The following is a 16,459-nucleotide window of genomic DNA, read 5'->3' as shown; positions in this document are numbered from 1 at the left end:
CTAGCATCCTTTAAAATCGCCCTGAAAAACCACTTACAGGCGGCAGCCGTTCGCAACTGCTAAAAACAAACCTAGCCCAGCCTTACCCTCCCCTGACCCTTCTTTGTATTTACCTACTGTTTTTTTTTCTTCTTTTTTCCCCCTGGTAGGTCTATATCTACTGCATAGTAGCCTACTGTGTTCTATCCGTCTGTCATTCAATTAAACATGACGTGGAATTGACCATGAAAACATGGCATAGAATTGACAATATGCATGTTTGCTCAATTCAAACACATACGTGATCAGGACAGACTGGTTTTCTCTGTCTGCAAGGTAAAGAAAAAGTCATGTTAAGAAAAACCAGTGGTGTTATATGAGATACTTCAATGGTTTGCTGTGTAAATAAGAGCCAAGTGCTTTTCTAGGATCTCCTTTTAGTTGACCTTGTACCAGTGAACTGTACCGTCATGAAACTGTACCTTTTGCTATGCAAACTTCTAATAAAGTCTTCAAACAATCAATCAATTAATCAATCAATACTAAATGCCAAATAAACATTTGAACACATATGTCAGGCCTACTTTCAAACATTTTCTAAAACAGCGTACTATTTTCTTTTGTGTGGAGGAAAAGAATATATAGGATATAGAATGTCTTCTGTATTGGGATTTGAGTGTGTACAAAGTACTAATAATGTAAATTTAAATAAATTATATTTGTATCCCAGGCACAGCTTGCTTTGTGGTACACCGTTTGGGAACCACTGGTCCTGGGCCGTGCAGAGAGCACTGAGGAGACAGGTGTTCAAACCCCACAAAAGGGCACATCTGCGTGCGCGGCGTGTGTACCGATTCCATTTCACACCAGGATTGTGGCACGCCTTAAATTAATGGTGGAGCAAGATGTTCTACAATAATTTGGCCCATGTCATTGAACAGTAAAATATTAAGCAGTACGTTCTCATTACCGTGTAAACATGAAAACATGGAAAAACAAACAAACATATAGACTATAAATGTAATAAAATAATCTCAGACAAAATGTCAAGGTTTCTTCTTCACCACTAGATGGTAGTGACAAATTGCAAAACCTATGATGTAAAAAAAGCTATAATGAATTCAAGGTTAGGGTTGTCGTAAGCAGGGTTGTAAGCAGGGAACATAGAACCTGGGGATTGGGGAACATAAATTTACGCTCCCTAGTCTAGAACAACATCACTCTTCCACCTCTGGAACTCCTCTCTGTGCCATTTTACAGCTGACAGTGTGACACTTGAGTTAAAGTTGAAGGCCCAACCATGATACAGGTAGTTTTATTCTGTCTGATTACACCTGACCTCATCTCAGGGCTGTGTGGGTACACTAACTTTTTTTTCATTGTACATAGGCCTACTTCCTACGGCTACGAGCTCATCTTTTATGACTTGGTTTATCAACTTTTGGTAATTTCCATCTTTGGCACTCAGATCACAGAAATGTTTAATGAAGTTTAATAGGCCTACATTTACTCAATTACTGTAGGCCTAGCACTTAGATACAATTTTGAGGTAGTTTTACTTGGAGTATTTCCAATTTTCAGTACTTTAAGCCTACTTCTAGTCCACTAAATCTCAGGCCCTAGAGTAAAAGTATAGGCCTAATATTTGGGCAAATATTATACTTTTACTCTACTTTATAGACTTTCTTTCTTTCTTTCTTTCTTTCTCTCGTTCTTTCCTTAAAAACTACCTTTCTTTCCTTTCCTTCCTTCCTAAAACGTACACACACAGTTAGCTACTTTATAGTGTGCTCGTTACAGTTTGTGTCCCAGCCGCTGGGGACATACAATCCCCTTGTTTTGTCGTGTGCGTCGCCTTCAGTTGCGTCACGCAGAGCTAAAAATACACCTTGCTGCTCACTCAACCTCCCCTCCCCTCCTCCCCTCCCCTCTCTGACCGGACCAGCTTGCATTGTGCACGACGCGCACGACCCGTTTGATCCAATCCAAGCGCAGCGGGGAAGTAACTAGGAGGGAGGGCTTTGGGACGAAAGAGAGAAAAAAAAGAAAAACCTCAGTCCGTCAGTGCTTTATTGACTCCAGCGAGCTGTAGTGATGTCACAGTGATGTCAACCTCCCTAATTGTAATCTTGTGCCACTGCCAAGTTGATGGGTGACCACTGACCAGCAGCAGCACTGACTGCACTCCGTGTTGAAGTTGTACTTGGCCATACGAGGAGAGACGCCGATAAAGAAGAAGAGGGAAAGCGAAAGAGAGATTTAGAGGTTTATGGTTTATAAAATACAGAGACACGGGGGAAAGAAGGAAAGAAGTAGACTGACTGAGTGACTGCTCGTAGTTGGAGGAGTTTGACCACACCGTTGTTCTGGCGTATTGGACAGAGGACATGGCTGTGACCGGAGATGAGACAGAGTCAGGTAGGGGGAGGGGAGGAGGGGTGCGCATGCCTTTGATTTGATTCATATTGTCAATGTTATTATTATTCATATTTTTGCCTAGTCTATGACAAACTTAAGGTGTTAAAGTCTGTCAGGTCATAATTTATTGTCACTCTGTCAGGGAAGCTTGAACCATCTTCTGTTGCTGTTTTTCAGTGATGTAAAGTACATTTACTTTAGTGCTTGTACTTTTTTAGGTATTTGTACTTTACTTGAGTATTTCCAATTTCCAATACTTTTACTTCTACTCCACTCTAATCTCGGATCCAATTATTGTACTTTTACTCCACTACATTTATTTTAACACTTTAGTTACCAGTTACTTTGTAGATTTTGATTATTAATTACACAACATACATTAACCAACTCAGCTCTATATACACTTTGGCCATTTGAAAATAGCAGATCTACAATGTGACGCATTGTGAGCTTTTAGATCTGCTATTTTCAAAATATTTGTATAGATTTGAAAACTTCAAATGGGACATTCTGAGTACTTTTACTTCTGGTACTTTTAAGTTTTTGATGCCAATACTTAGGCTATTTGTCATTTTAAATTATGGATTCTGGACTTTTACTTGTAACAGAGTATTTCTACTTTGCAGTATTGATACTTCTCCTTAAGTAACAAATGTGAGTACTTTTCCCACCATTGATGATTGGCAATGTTATTATATAGGTCTATATATCTTTGTATAGGTCTAGCCTATGACAAACTTATGGTGTAAAAGTCAGGTCATATTGTATTGTCACTGTCTGTGAGGGAAGCTAGAACCTGTTGAGGTTTCTATTCAGATAGTTAATTTTATACAGGGTTAGGGTGAATGCTTTGAAAAATGATCAGGTCAAATGTAAAGCAGGTCTATACATGATTTGAACATATTTGGTACATCATTATCAGACCTAAATCTAGGTTTGTACCCATAACCTTCTTGTTTGTGGCCAAAATGTTTGTCTATCCACAGGTGATAGCACCTGTAGAAATATTAGACTTTCAATGTCATTACAAATTATATGTAAATCTCATTACAAATGATTATATGTCTTGGTCCCCACCCCCTTTATACAATAATGAATGTAACTATAAAATATTGATTTATTTACTTTCAAATTGTTTTCAGAGACCCACGATTCTCGTTACAATAGTTCAAATAACAAGATAAAAAACAGCCCACAAGTAAAATTGTCTGAAATTGCAGAAAGGGGCACTTGAACAGCAGAGGAGAAACACAGAGCACCGTAATGTTTCAGCATAGTTTCACTGAAACGGGGGCAAGTTAACCGAACAAGGCAGTGAGTGTTTGGTCAGCTTGCTCAACTCTGTGCCTGTCTAAACACCCTGCTGCTGTCACACATGTGTGTACACACACACACACACACACACACACACACACACACACACACACACACACACACACACACACACACACACACACACACACACACACACACACACACACTATCGAGCTCTCACACACACACACACACACACACACACACACACACACACACACACACACACACACACACACACACACACACACACACACACACACTATCGAGCTCTCTCACACACACACACACACACACACACACACACACACACACACACACACACACACACACACACACACACACACACTTCAATTTATTGGCATGAGAAAAAATATGTTTGCATTGCCAAAGCAAGTGTCAAATGAAAACAATAACAATCAAATACTAAGCAGTGTACAATTCAAGGCACTACGGTAAGGTGTACTGTAGACTGTAGACAGCTATATGTCACATTGCAAGATGAGAAAGCTAGCTTACAAAACCACAAAATAGTTAATTTGTTATAAATAGTAATACATGTAGCCTACATGTATCATAACACACACACACACACACACGCACACACGCACACACGTACACACACACACACACACACACACACACACACACACACACACACACACACACACACACACACACACAGTTCCAGGGGCAGGCAGCATGCAATGCAGGGAGGCGGGGTGAGAGGACAGGAAGGGAGGGGCCAGCAGATGAGAGGGTGGGTGGGGGTTGGTGGTGCTGTGTGGGGGGGGATAGTCAGCCGTTGGTTTGACGTCACGCCGGTTTCCTGGAACACGAGGGGGAGAGAGAGATCCGCGCAACTCAGACGCACTCACTGACGTCAGCAGCACAGCGCCCAGTTACTCCGCCCAGTCAAGAGATAGAGAGAGGGATAGAAAGAGAGAGAGAGGGAGAGAGACAGAGAGTAAGGGAAGGGAAAGGAGGGAGGGCAAGGGAGGGGGGGGGGGGGGGTGTGTGTGTCTGTGCCTGCTCTGAATGAATGGTTGTGGACGAGTGAGAGCTTTTTCAAGTTAGTTAGAGAAACAGAGAGAGAGAGAGAGAGACAGACAGAGAGTTCCGGACTGGTTCCAATCCGGTCATTCATGTCACTGCCTGCGCCAGGAATAGCTCCTTAATTCAATAGGTGCAATAAATATAGAACAGGCTGTTTTTGTTGAGCACTCCCCACACACAAAGCTGAATCAGAGAGCCTCTAATCACCGAGCAGCACCATGAAAGTACAGGAATTTGTCCATGGCTGCTCCACATTCATTCAGTGAGCGAGCAGGTTGAGAACTTATTATCTAGAGACAGACACACAAGGACAGGAGGAGGACCTCACCAACTATACAGAATGATGCAAGACAATGCAATGGACAGTACTCTGTGTGTGTGTGTATGTGTGTGTGTGTGTGTGTGTGTGTGTGTGTGTGTGTGTGTGTGTGTGTGTGTGTGCGCGCGCGCGCGCACGTGCGCGTGCGTGCGTGCATGTGTGTGTGTGAGCTGACAATGGAGGAATGACGTCTATGACATCCGTATGACGTCAGCAGCCTCAGCCCTGCTTTGTGAAATGGGCACAACATACTTGGGAGGTCACTCTGTTACATCAGTGCAGTGCTATAACATGGCTCGTACTGTGATGTGGGCTGCACTCTGGTTTTCTGTTTCCGTAGTTGCCTAGCGTTGTCCAGGTTATTGCACAATAGCTATGGCCAGCCTGTGACGTCTAAATACTGGAGGAGGGAGTCAGTTTAAAGAGCACACCATGTATGGGCATACTACGTTGGAGATACCCACCATCCACAGTAATCCATCCATCCACACACATAGCATTGTTGTCAGGCAGAAACCTCATGGCCATACTCTTTGTTTGAGCGGTGCTCCTGGAACAGGAGCTATAGCTCCAACATCTGGCTTTGTCCGGTCAAAAACCAATGGAAAAACGTGTTTAAAAATGTTCAGGGTCCAATGTTAAGTAAACTGAAGTGCGGCTATATCAGGCCTAGATATGGCCAACATCCGGGCCAAACTTCTCAAAGTTTGTTGTCCGGTAAAATCTTTTGAGGAAAAACGTGTAAAAATTAAAAAAAATGTCCGGGCTCAAAGTTTGTGTACGCCAGGGTCCCATTGGCCAAGCTTTACAGGACGCGCTGTGATTGGCTAGTGGGACGCTTGATGAAATGAACACAGAAATAGCACCACTCACTTCACACTAGCTGTGATCTTTTTTGTAAATCAATGCCCTACTTTTTTTTTTTTATACTTTATTGTCAAAAACATGTAACACATTTTCATAAAATAATTAAATCATATTATCATTACATGTTATGTCCGTTTTTTAAGACATTTTGAGACAATTTTTTTTTTCTTTGTGTGAAAACCCTCGGCCCCACACAAAAACCTGAAAACAAAAACATTTACAAAGAAAAACAAAAATACACCAGACTGATATAAGAAAAAAAAAGAAAAGAAAAGGGGGAGGCTTTGTTATGTAATTGTTGTCATTTCATTAAAAGGAAAAAACTGCTATTGTTTAAATTAAAAGAATACTAATGCCCTACTTGATCATACTACAGCGTCACATAAAAGTAAGAGATCTGCAAGTTTCGAGCTTGTAGATCGGCTACTTTTTTACTTTAGAATCCTGAAAAGTAACAATTTTTTACATAATAAGGTTTCCAACCAACAGAGACCAAATACGGTATAAAGATAAATTCATGCCTCTAATAATGTTGCGCTCTACCACATTTCAGCCGCCACAGGAGACATGCCAACCTACCAGTTGTGTTCGCCTAGCACAGGCCTCACCCAGAGCATCGTGATCGCCGCGTCCCCAGGCACCATGCACTGCCCGTCAGGACATGTCACCGAGGAGGTCACTCGCAAGAGGGAAGTCCGTCTCATGAAGAACAGGTGAGAAACAGGATTGGAATCATTTGTTTGATTGATTGAATACTTTATTGGTCAAAACATTGACAGGAAACAGCTGTACAGAGGATAGCACAAATAAAGTCCAGGGGACATGAGGTCTGCAAATAGAATTTACTGTAAATGACAACAGGCAAAAACAAATGCTAGAACAGGCAAAACAGTTGACAAGACGAGGATTTTTTAATCCATCTTCTCTGGGGTGAGAAATCGTTTTTAGGTGTGAATGAGGGTAGAAATTATAAAGTGTATATTTATAAACCACTAATCAAAGGTTACCTTTACATCTATTTGTTATTGCGACCGAAGATCGCATTTACCCTGAGAAATCTTGTAGCTTGTCTGACTGTCTGTACGTATAGGAAGTGATGTCACGTGATGTCAGTGAGTCACAGTGATGTGGTACAGAATGACTCATATATGGGCATAAAAAGGATGTCATGTGACATCACTTCCTGTACTGACAGTCAGACAAGCTATGAGATTTCTCAGGGTATAAAAGTCCATATATGGTCATTCCCAGAAAAAGAAAAAAAAAACGTTATGCCCATACATGGAGATTTCTGATGTCATAAAACCCAGGCCGAAAATGAGAATGTAAGGGTACCCCCTTATGATCCACAGGCATCAAACCAAGGCCCTAACTCACCAAGGCCCTGCTTGGCATTACTAATTAACACCTTCTAAGCCACGGGGAGCCCCTTAATGTTAAAACCGTACTATATCGCACATCCCCCCAGGGACTCTCAGCCACGTCGTACATTCCCGGACTTTGTCTTTAAAACCGGAATAAAAGCTTTTGATCCGAAAATCGGCGATCGTCTAACCTTCCCTAGTCACCACTCGTGCACTGATAGCTCATGCAGACCGTGCATGAAGCAGAGGTGACGTCAGCGCCTCTCCTTCTCCAAGGCTACTCCCAGCCATCCGTTTGCTGTCTGCACACTCGAGCTCCTACAGCAGCCATGCTTGGGGCTATGCTAGCGAAACTTTTCAGTTCTGTTCTTCAGTCACACATGGACTATTTGCGGGGACATTTACGTGAAAGGATCGCGCACGCGAAACGCACGGGGACATCGACGATCGGCCAAAACCCCCATTCTATCCCAACGGAAATCGAGAAAATCATGGTGAGTTACTGGCCTGGGGGAAAAAAAAAAAGAAAAAACAGCGGCGCTGTTCAAGATGGAGGGGCTGCGGGGTCATGTTTATAAACATAATATTATGTCTCAGATCACAATACAATAATAGAAATGTCACGGCTAATCTACCAACCACCATTCTATTTCGGACGTCAAGGTGTTAACATACGTTTTATGCCCATATATGGAGATTCCTATATTGTCAATATTAAGGACATTATTAAGGATATTATGTTATCAATATTAAGGACATATATGGGAATGCCCATATTTGGTAATGTCCATATATGGGCATGTTTTGACATAACATAACTATCATGAAGGGGTCTCCATATATGAGTAACTGGTCCCCATATACATCACTGGCCAGATGGCCAAGAATTGGCGCGACCTCGCCAAAAGGGCGAGGTCGCATGTCACCCTGAGGTCGCAAGTCACCCTGAGGTGTCTTACTAGTATAAAGTTGAGCATTGTGCATATATATCTGAGTGCATCTGTCTGTCTGTCTGCGTGCCCAGATTGTGCTCAAATATGGACATGCCCCAATCTTTGGATATGACTGACATCACAGTACTGACTTAATAGTACCGACATGGTACTGACATCACAGTATTCAGTATTGACGTCACAGAACCTCTGACATCACGATACTGACATGGTACTGACGTGAAGTCACAGTACCACTGAAATCACAGAACTGACATGGTACTGACACCATAGTATTGACATCATAGCCTGGCATTAGCCAGACTGATAATGTGGATTCACTAACACGTTCCTCCAAGTTATCAGTCGGGACTTCGGCCCATAGGGAGCGAGTATGAGAAATCACAAAATGATTGGGCCAAACAGTGACTGCGCTTCCACTGTTCGGTTGAAACATCAGTTATGACATCATAGTACTGACGTCATAGTCAACTACGAGTAACGTGTGAAATTCATCTTGTACCCCCCTCCTCTCGTTCTCCAGGGAGGCAGCGCGCGAGTGTCGCAGGAAAAAGAAGGAGTATGTCAAATGTCTGGAGAACCGCGTGGCTGTGTTGGAAAACCAAAACAAGACACTGATCGAGGAGCTCAAGGCACTCAAGGACATTTATTGCCACAAGGCTGAGTAGAGACGTCTCTTATTTTGTCACAGCCTCTACTACTGAAGATAAACGCACGGAGCTGTTTACAGACATATATATTTTGCTTATACTGTATATATTGACGGAACAAAAGCTACGTCTAGCTTGCTGTTGTATGGTCGGGGAGGGTGGTTGTGGGACTTCCAGAAGTATGGCACCCGCAGCACTTGCCACGACCCGGCCACACACACACGACAGGCCAGCGGACAAGGAGTATGAAGACGGAAGAGGAGCAAAGTGGCATCCCGCATAAAGTCCTGCTTAACCCCCAAAATGACTTTTTTTTATTTTCTTTTTTGCATGTCGCATTCCTAAGCCAATAATTTGATGAACAGCAGTGGTTCCCTATGGAGACACAAATAGCCTGCATTGTTCCTTATGGAGACACAAAGAGTCTCCTCATATTATTGGCTTAGACATGCGAAAAAATATATCCATGAATTAAAGTCTCCATGGCGTGAGTAATCGATTTGGAAAAAATATGTCATTTTAGGGGTGAACTTTTGGGGGTGAAGCTAAGAAGAGATTTGGTTTATAGGGGGTAAAAAAGGAGGGGGACTAGCAGAGATCCCTGAGGGACAATCGGTCAATGAAGTATACGGTTTAAGTGGTTACGGTTGTTGCGGTAGACGTTCAAAGCCAGCGAGTTTCACTCAGGTCTGCATACAAATGGAGCATGAGAGGCTAATGCTACTCAGAACCAGCAAACCCAGGCCCACCCAGCATCTGTACCTGCAGTAAGTCTTTGAGAGTTGTTGTAAATAATTCTATTTTACTCTCATCAGTGAATTGGTTCTGTTTTTTTTGGTATTTTCTCAAATTTAGTGATGCATCATTGTTTAACCACAAAGTGTATTATTCCAATAGTATATTTATATATACTTTATATATTTCTACCCGTTTTAATGCTTAACCTAATTACCTATACAACACAGGCGTTATTTTTCATGTTGGGAGTTAAGCCTCTGTACACTATTGAAAGCACAGAAAGTACCTGATGTCTGATTGTGGTTATTTTTTTACTTTTTTTGTGTTTGTGTTTCATGTGAAGGGTTTTATTCCAAAATGTGCCATTGGCGAAAGCATTTGCTATACTGTACCTGGAGACATTACAGATTCAAAAGAAAGAAAGTAAGAAAGAAAGAAAGAAAGAAAGAAAGCTCAAATACATAACTTAATTGGAATCAAATATAAAGAACAACTGCCTGTCAATAGTGTCTAAAATGATGTCTCCTTCGTGTACCGTAGTAGGCATGTTCAGGTTAAATTGTTCAATAACGAATGTTTAAATTCACTCATATATCCTATAATGAAGAGAACACGCAATTGTTATAGGACTATAATAGAAACCCCTTTCTAGAATAAATTGCTTGTACCGGTATTTTATTTATTCTTGTAACCATAGTGACATCCGTGGTATCACAGGTCAAATTTTACCTGTACTGTATACTGTAGAGTAGATCTACGTTTTTTAAGTCCCTTAAAAAGTCCCTTGTCCAAACATTATTTTGTTCATACTAGCAGATGCAAATCTAACATGAATGTGAACAAGATTGTTTCTCCTTTTCTGTTCAACACATTAAACACGTTAATGTTCAAGTTCAATGTGTGTGTGTCCATATTCTGTGAAAAGGTTTGAGTTCCCATTGGCGAAGAGAGCCAGTTTAATTAAGACCTGGAATTATTTTATACTTTAGCTATTGAAAATGCAAGCTTGTAGATCTGCTATTATTGAAAAGTCGTGAAAGTCTGTGCAAATCTTTGAATACATGTATTTTTAAAGCGAGCATTTGTAACTCAATACTTGCTTCTGGTGGTCCCTGGAACTAAATATTTTGAGGTCTGTGGCCAAATACATATCATTGTGGGGGTCCTTGACATGAATAAGTTTGAGCACCACTGACATAGAAACATAGGTTTTCCTAATTTGTGAGATTTCATAGATTTTTCTTTTATTTGTTCATGAAATTACTGGACAAAAAAAAAATCTTTGAATTTGTTTTTAATTCATGAAAGATTTTGCTTTTTATTTTTTCTCATTTTTTAAGAGATTTTTCTTTTATTTGTTCATGAAATTACTGGACAAAAAAAAAATCTTTGAATTTGTTTTTAATTCATGAAAGATTTTGCTTTTTATTTTTTCTAATAATAATTAAAAACAAAATATAAGCATAAAGGGACCCATAAAAATGTGTCCGCGACACAGAAATGGGTCCCGACCCAATGTTTGGGAAACGGTGTCACACACACACAACTGCTATGTATTACTTATCTTAACACAATAGAAGGTTAATCAAATGGTGGATTTTGGCAATTCATACAATTCTGTATGAAAGAGCTTAGAAGAGCTAAACGCTCTGTTTAAAGTGTAATGCCAGTGGTTGTTTTCCTTGATACTGTATAAAGAACGTTTCATTTATAAGATTAAGCAAGTGATGTTTTCCAGTGATTCCTGGTGGACTGCAGGGACCTGCTTGCTCGATTAGCCACTTAAACCATACTAAGTTGACCGGAGTCCCCCCAGGGCTCTCTACAAGGCCCCTTCCTGCATGCTTTCGCTCTACATTAAATATCTTCTGCTATTCTCGACAAATGTATTCACACCAGAATAGGGACACTAGGGTTCATGGTTAAGAATGCTTGAAATGCCCTTTTCCTTGTTTCTATAGCCAAGTAGTTCCACTGAATATTATTGTTTCGTAGTAGTCTTGCACTGACAGGCACAGAGACAGAGATCCCTTCCTAACTATACGTCTGGAGGCCTCAAAATGCAAAGAAGTTGTTAGAACAGCAGCAAGAACAACCACTAACACCTACACCCATTGCTTTGAAAACCAATTATGTCCCAATGTGAAGGACATTGGATTTGATCTGCAATGACGTTTCTAGTTTAGTTTTTTGGGTGAACTGTCATCAGTGTGCAGTTTTAGAGAATGACTGGAAGGGATATCCACCTTAGCCCATAGCCATTTAGATAGCATTTTTTATGTTTTATTTTTTATGAAGTTTTTACTGAATAGGTGCTTTGTCTACCTATGTTTTTCTTAGATTAGCCGACTATTTCTTTGCATTTGATGTATTAATGTTGATGTACTGATGTATTACCTTGCTTTGATTGTAAATCACTCTGGATTAAAACCCATTTAGGCCTAACCTATAGAATAGGGCTAAATCAGAAATTAGCCTACAAAACAAATATGTTGCTACATACTGTACATGTACTGTAAGCCCCTCCCAAACAGCAAAATGTGTTCCCGGCCTGAATGGGTTAAGAGTGTCTGCTAAATGATTAAACTGTAAACCATGGATATAAAGGGGACTCCTGATATACAGTAGTTGCCACTAACGTATCAAGTAAACTCATTCATCTATTCTAACTTCTATCACAATAATACAGGTATACTATTATACACAATAAAATAATTAAACTGAATTGTAACCAAATGGAACTGTAAGGCATGGATTCAATAAATTACAATCTTTTATCAAAGTCGGCGTGTGCAGCATTCAAATGTTGATTAGCCCATTCTCTCGAATTCAAGTGGCAAGCCTAAGACAAAAACACACTCCAACTGTGTGTGCGTGTGCGTGTGTGTGCACAGACTGCACACACGCATGCGCTAGTACATGTGTGTGTGGGAGGAGGCTTACAAGGACAACCTTGAAACAACTGCTCATATGAGCAAAAACAAAAACATTCCTTTCTCCTTCCACAACACTATAGCATAAACAATCCTTTCCACACTCTCAAAGTGTTCCATGTAATGTGTGCACACATTTTGTGTAATTATCATCTCCCTTGTATTCTGCCAAAGACCACACTTAACTGGTGCCCTTGGAATGGTTATAACAACAGTTGCTGATATTTCCATTCAGTGAATCTTTCTGCACAACCTTCTAAGCCTTCTGTATTGCATTGTCTGTTTGTAAGCAGTTTAACATGTTTCATAAAGTCCTTAATTACTTTTATTCACTTTCAACCTGGCATCCCTATTTGGGGCAGTAATAACATTGTTACAATATATATGTGTGTGTGTGTGTGTGTGTGTGTGTGTGTGTGTGTGTGTGTGTGTGTGTGTGTGTGTGTGTGTGTGTGTGTGTGTGTGTGTGTACGGAGACCCTTGCCTGGTTAATAAACCAGACCGAACACAACAACACCCCCTGGCGGTAGTGGTGTTGTAGTACGGTCTGGCACAGATCCATTGAGATTCTATTTCCTCAACCAGCTTCAAGGGTTGGCCAATCAGGGTTGTATGCTTGGGGCACGTGGTTTCTGTAGGCTTGGGGCAAGCGGTTTGGGGCAAACCCCAGAAATGGAAACTCTTCCTGAAATCCCAGACTCTCTTCCCAAAAACGAAGTGTGTGATAGAGGCTGGCAACGCCAGGCAACGGAGACCCCCCAAGGGTCTTTGAATTGATTCCAGGGTGTCCCTAGCTAAATTAGTTAATATAAATACGATAGCATCAAAATCAGTTTAACCACTTTAACCTTATTAGTGTGACTATAGTACTCTTTTGCCACGCTACTCCTCCCACAGTTTTGGTGGCACTCGCTTGGGCCATATTATGTCAAGTTATTCTGTGCTGTCTTATAGTCAGGGAATATCTTAAAAAAACCTTGAATAAATTCCTTAACAAAAAAGATCTTCACCAATGTGTTTATAAACGTGTCTAGAAACACATCTCACAAAGACTGAAATTCAGTTTCCCTTGGAGAATCCGTGACAGATGCTGAAAGTCAACATAAAATGTACTTAAATATACAGGTAGAAAAAAAACACGCACGCACACACGCACGCACGCACGCACGCACGCACGCACGCACGCACGCACGCACGCACGCACGCACGCACGCACGCACACACACACACACACACACACACACACACACACACACACACACACACACACACATGCTTTAAGTAGCACGTGAGGGGTCAAACTAGGGGTTTTTCATGATTATGAATCCAATCCTTGAATTCATGGAGATTTGTTGAGCCACGCAACATCAGGAACTGGATGGAAACATGCCAATGAAGCTCTGTTGAATTGAATTTATAAGTACCGAAGACACGCTGTGATTTGCCAGTAGTCACTTTGACTGGCAGCGTTCCCTTAGTTCTCCCGGACGTCTGGTTATTGAGCGGTGGTAAACCGCTCCATAGAGTGGCTGTGTGTGTGTCCGTAGCCATTTCTCCTCAGCGTTTTGCCATAGCAATGTGTGTGTGTGTAGCCTGTACATCCTAGACTTATATCCTAGTCTGAAGACGTTATGTAGGCACGACCACCACTCACTTCACATTGGATGTGATTTTTATGTGTCTAATCAGCTGCACTGATATCGTGGGTTCGAGTCCCGGTCCCGATGGCCTTTGCTGCACGTCAGCCCCCATCTCTCCCCCCCGTTTCCTGTCAGCCTACTGTCTATCCCCATCAATAAAGGCATAAAAGCCAAGCAAAAAGAAAAAATCAAACCTCGGTTCGAATTGAAGCGGTGGACAGATAAAACTTCTATTCTGAATGTATTTGGAGAGCTGGTATGACAGTTGGTATAATAGGTTTAAAAAATAAAATAGATTAAAACACATACATTAAAATAAGAATTTGTAATTAAATAAATACATAAATAAATATAAAGTGTTTAAATAAGACAGATAAACCCTGAAGGCCAAATTATCATGTGAAGCTTGACCAATCCTCAAAGTATCCATTCATCTGACCGGGAGGGACACCGCACACATATTCTAGATGTACAGGACATATAAAGCCTATTCATTCTGAACTGAAATGACCATATATGGACATGGGACACACATTTTGCTTTTTGAAAAAACCTATTCATTCTGGACTGATATTTTACACGTACGGGACAGGAAAAACCTGTTCATTCTGGCCTGGAGTGACCATATATGGACATAAGGTAACGGACATTCTGTTTTTGAAAAACCCTGTTCATTCTGGACTGAGATCACCATATATGGTAATTAAACGGACATTCTGTTTTTGAAAAAGCCTGTTCATTCTGGACTGAAATGACCATATATGGGCGTGATACACACAAAGCCATTCATTGGAAGCGGTTTCCATCGCTTCAAAAAAAAGAAAGAAAAAGAAAAACTCATGGTGTGATTAATCTGTTTTCAAATCCTTTATTAACGGCTAGGTGTGCTGTCATTCTCATTTCAACATGCCTGGAGAGCTACTAGTATAAAGTAAGCCCTACATGAGGCCCATAGGGCAGGAGCCTATCTCTTGTTTCTGCAGCGTGAGGCAGCTTGATGTACAGGTACACCCCCTGGACATGACGCTAGTATGTCGCAGGGACTTACCCCCAATCCAGCACTTGATGCTGAGTGCCAAGCAGGTAGGCACTGGGAGGGAGTCTCTGGTATGACCTGGCCGGGGATCGAACCCGGACCTGCCAGTCTCAGGGCGGACACTCTACTACCTAGTATAGTATCAAAATGTCACTTTTTTGGCAGACTCCTCTGAGTACCACCAAAGGGCGGCGGCTCAAGTACCACCGGTGGTACTCGCAGTGTGGATACGCTGATGTGACTTCAGGTGACTTGACCGTCTGAAACTCTTATCGCACTGTTTACAAAGGAAAGGTTTTTCTCCGGTGTGGATACGCTGGTGTGTCGTCAGGCTACATAAATGACTGAAACTCTTGTCGCACTGTTTACAGATGTAAGGTGTTTCTCCAGTGTGAATACGCTGGTGTGTCTTCAGGGTACCTATCTGACTGAAACATTTGCTACACTGTTTACATTTGTAAGGTTTTTCGCCAGTGTGAATACGCTGGTGTGACCTCAGGTGACCTGACCTTCTGAAACTCTTATCGCACTGTTTACAAAGGAAAGGTTTTTCTCCAGTGTGAATACGCTGGTGTCTGTTCAGGCCACATAAATGACTGAAACTCTTGTCGCACTGTTTACAAAGGAAAGGTTTTTCTCCAGTGTGGATACGCTGGTGCTTTTTCAGGGTAACTATGTTACTGAAACTCTTGTCACACTGTTTACAAAGGAAAGGTTTTTCTCCGGTGTGGATGCGCCGATGTATCTTCAGATTACCTAACTGACAGAAACTCTTGTCACAGTGTTCACAAGAGAAAGGTTTTTCCCCTGTGTGGATACGCTGATGTATTTTCAGGGAACCTAACTCATTGAAACTCTTGTCGCACTGTTTACATATGTAAGGTTTTTCTCCAGTGTGCGTACGCTGGTGATTCTTCAGGGAACCAAACTCACTGAAACTCTTGTCACACTTTGTACAAAGGAAAGGTTTTTCTCCAGTGTGGGTACGTTGGTGACTCTTCAGGTGACTTATCTTATTGAAACTCTTGCTACACTCTTCACAGATGTAAGGTTTTTCTCGTATTTCTCCAGTGTGGATACGCTGGTGATTCTTCAGGGTACCTATGTCACTGAAACTCTTGTCACACTGTTTACAAAGGAAAGGTTTTTCTCCGGTGTGGATACGTTGGTGTCTCTGCAGAGTAGTTATCAC

The 16,459-nt window shown here is 41.4% G+C and overlaps 1 protein-coding gene across 1 annotated transcript; it reads left to right on the top strand.

Moving 5' to 3' along the window:
- Positions 1–2,171: 2,171 nt before the first annotated feature.
- LOC308284690 (cAMP-responsive element modulator-like) lies at positions 2,172–10,555 on the top strand. Its single transcript, XM_080725395.1, has 3 exons — positions 2,172–2,397; positions 6,507–6,666; positions 8,794–10,555. The coding sequence occupies exons 1-3, from the start codon at positions 2,367–2,369 to the stop codon at positions 8,936–8,938; spliced, it is 336 nt and encodes a 111-aa protein (XP_080581521.1). The 5' UTR covers positions 2,172–2,366; the 3' UTR covers positions 8,939–10,555.
- Positions 10,556–16,459: the final 5,904 nt, after the last annotated feature.

The sequence above is a fragment of the Nannobrachium achirus genome, assembly GCF_963921795.1.
Source record: "Nannobrachium achirus genome assembly, chromosome: 5".
Lineage (NCBI taxonomy): Eukaryota > Metazoa > Chordata > Actinopteri > Myctophiformes > Myctophidae > Nannobrachium > Nannobrachium achirus.
The sequence above is the reverse complement of the archived record's forward strand: the minus strand, read 5'-3'. Positions and strand labels throughout refer to the sequence as shown.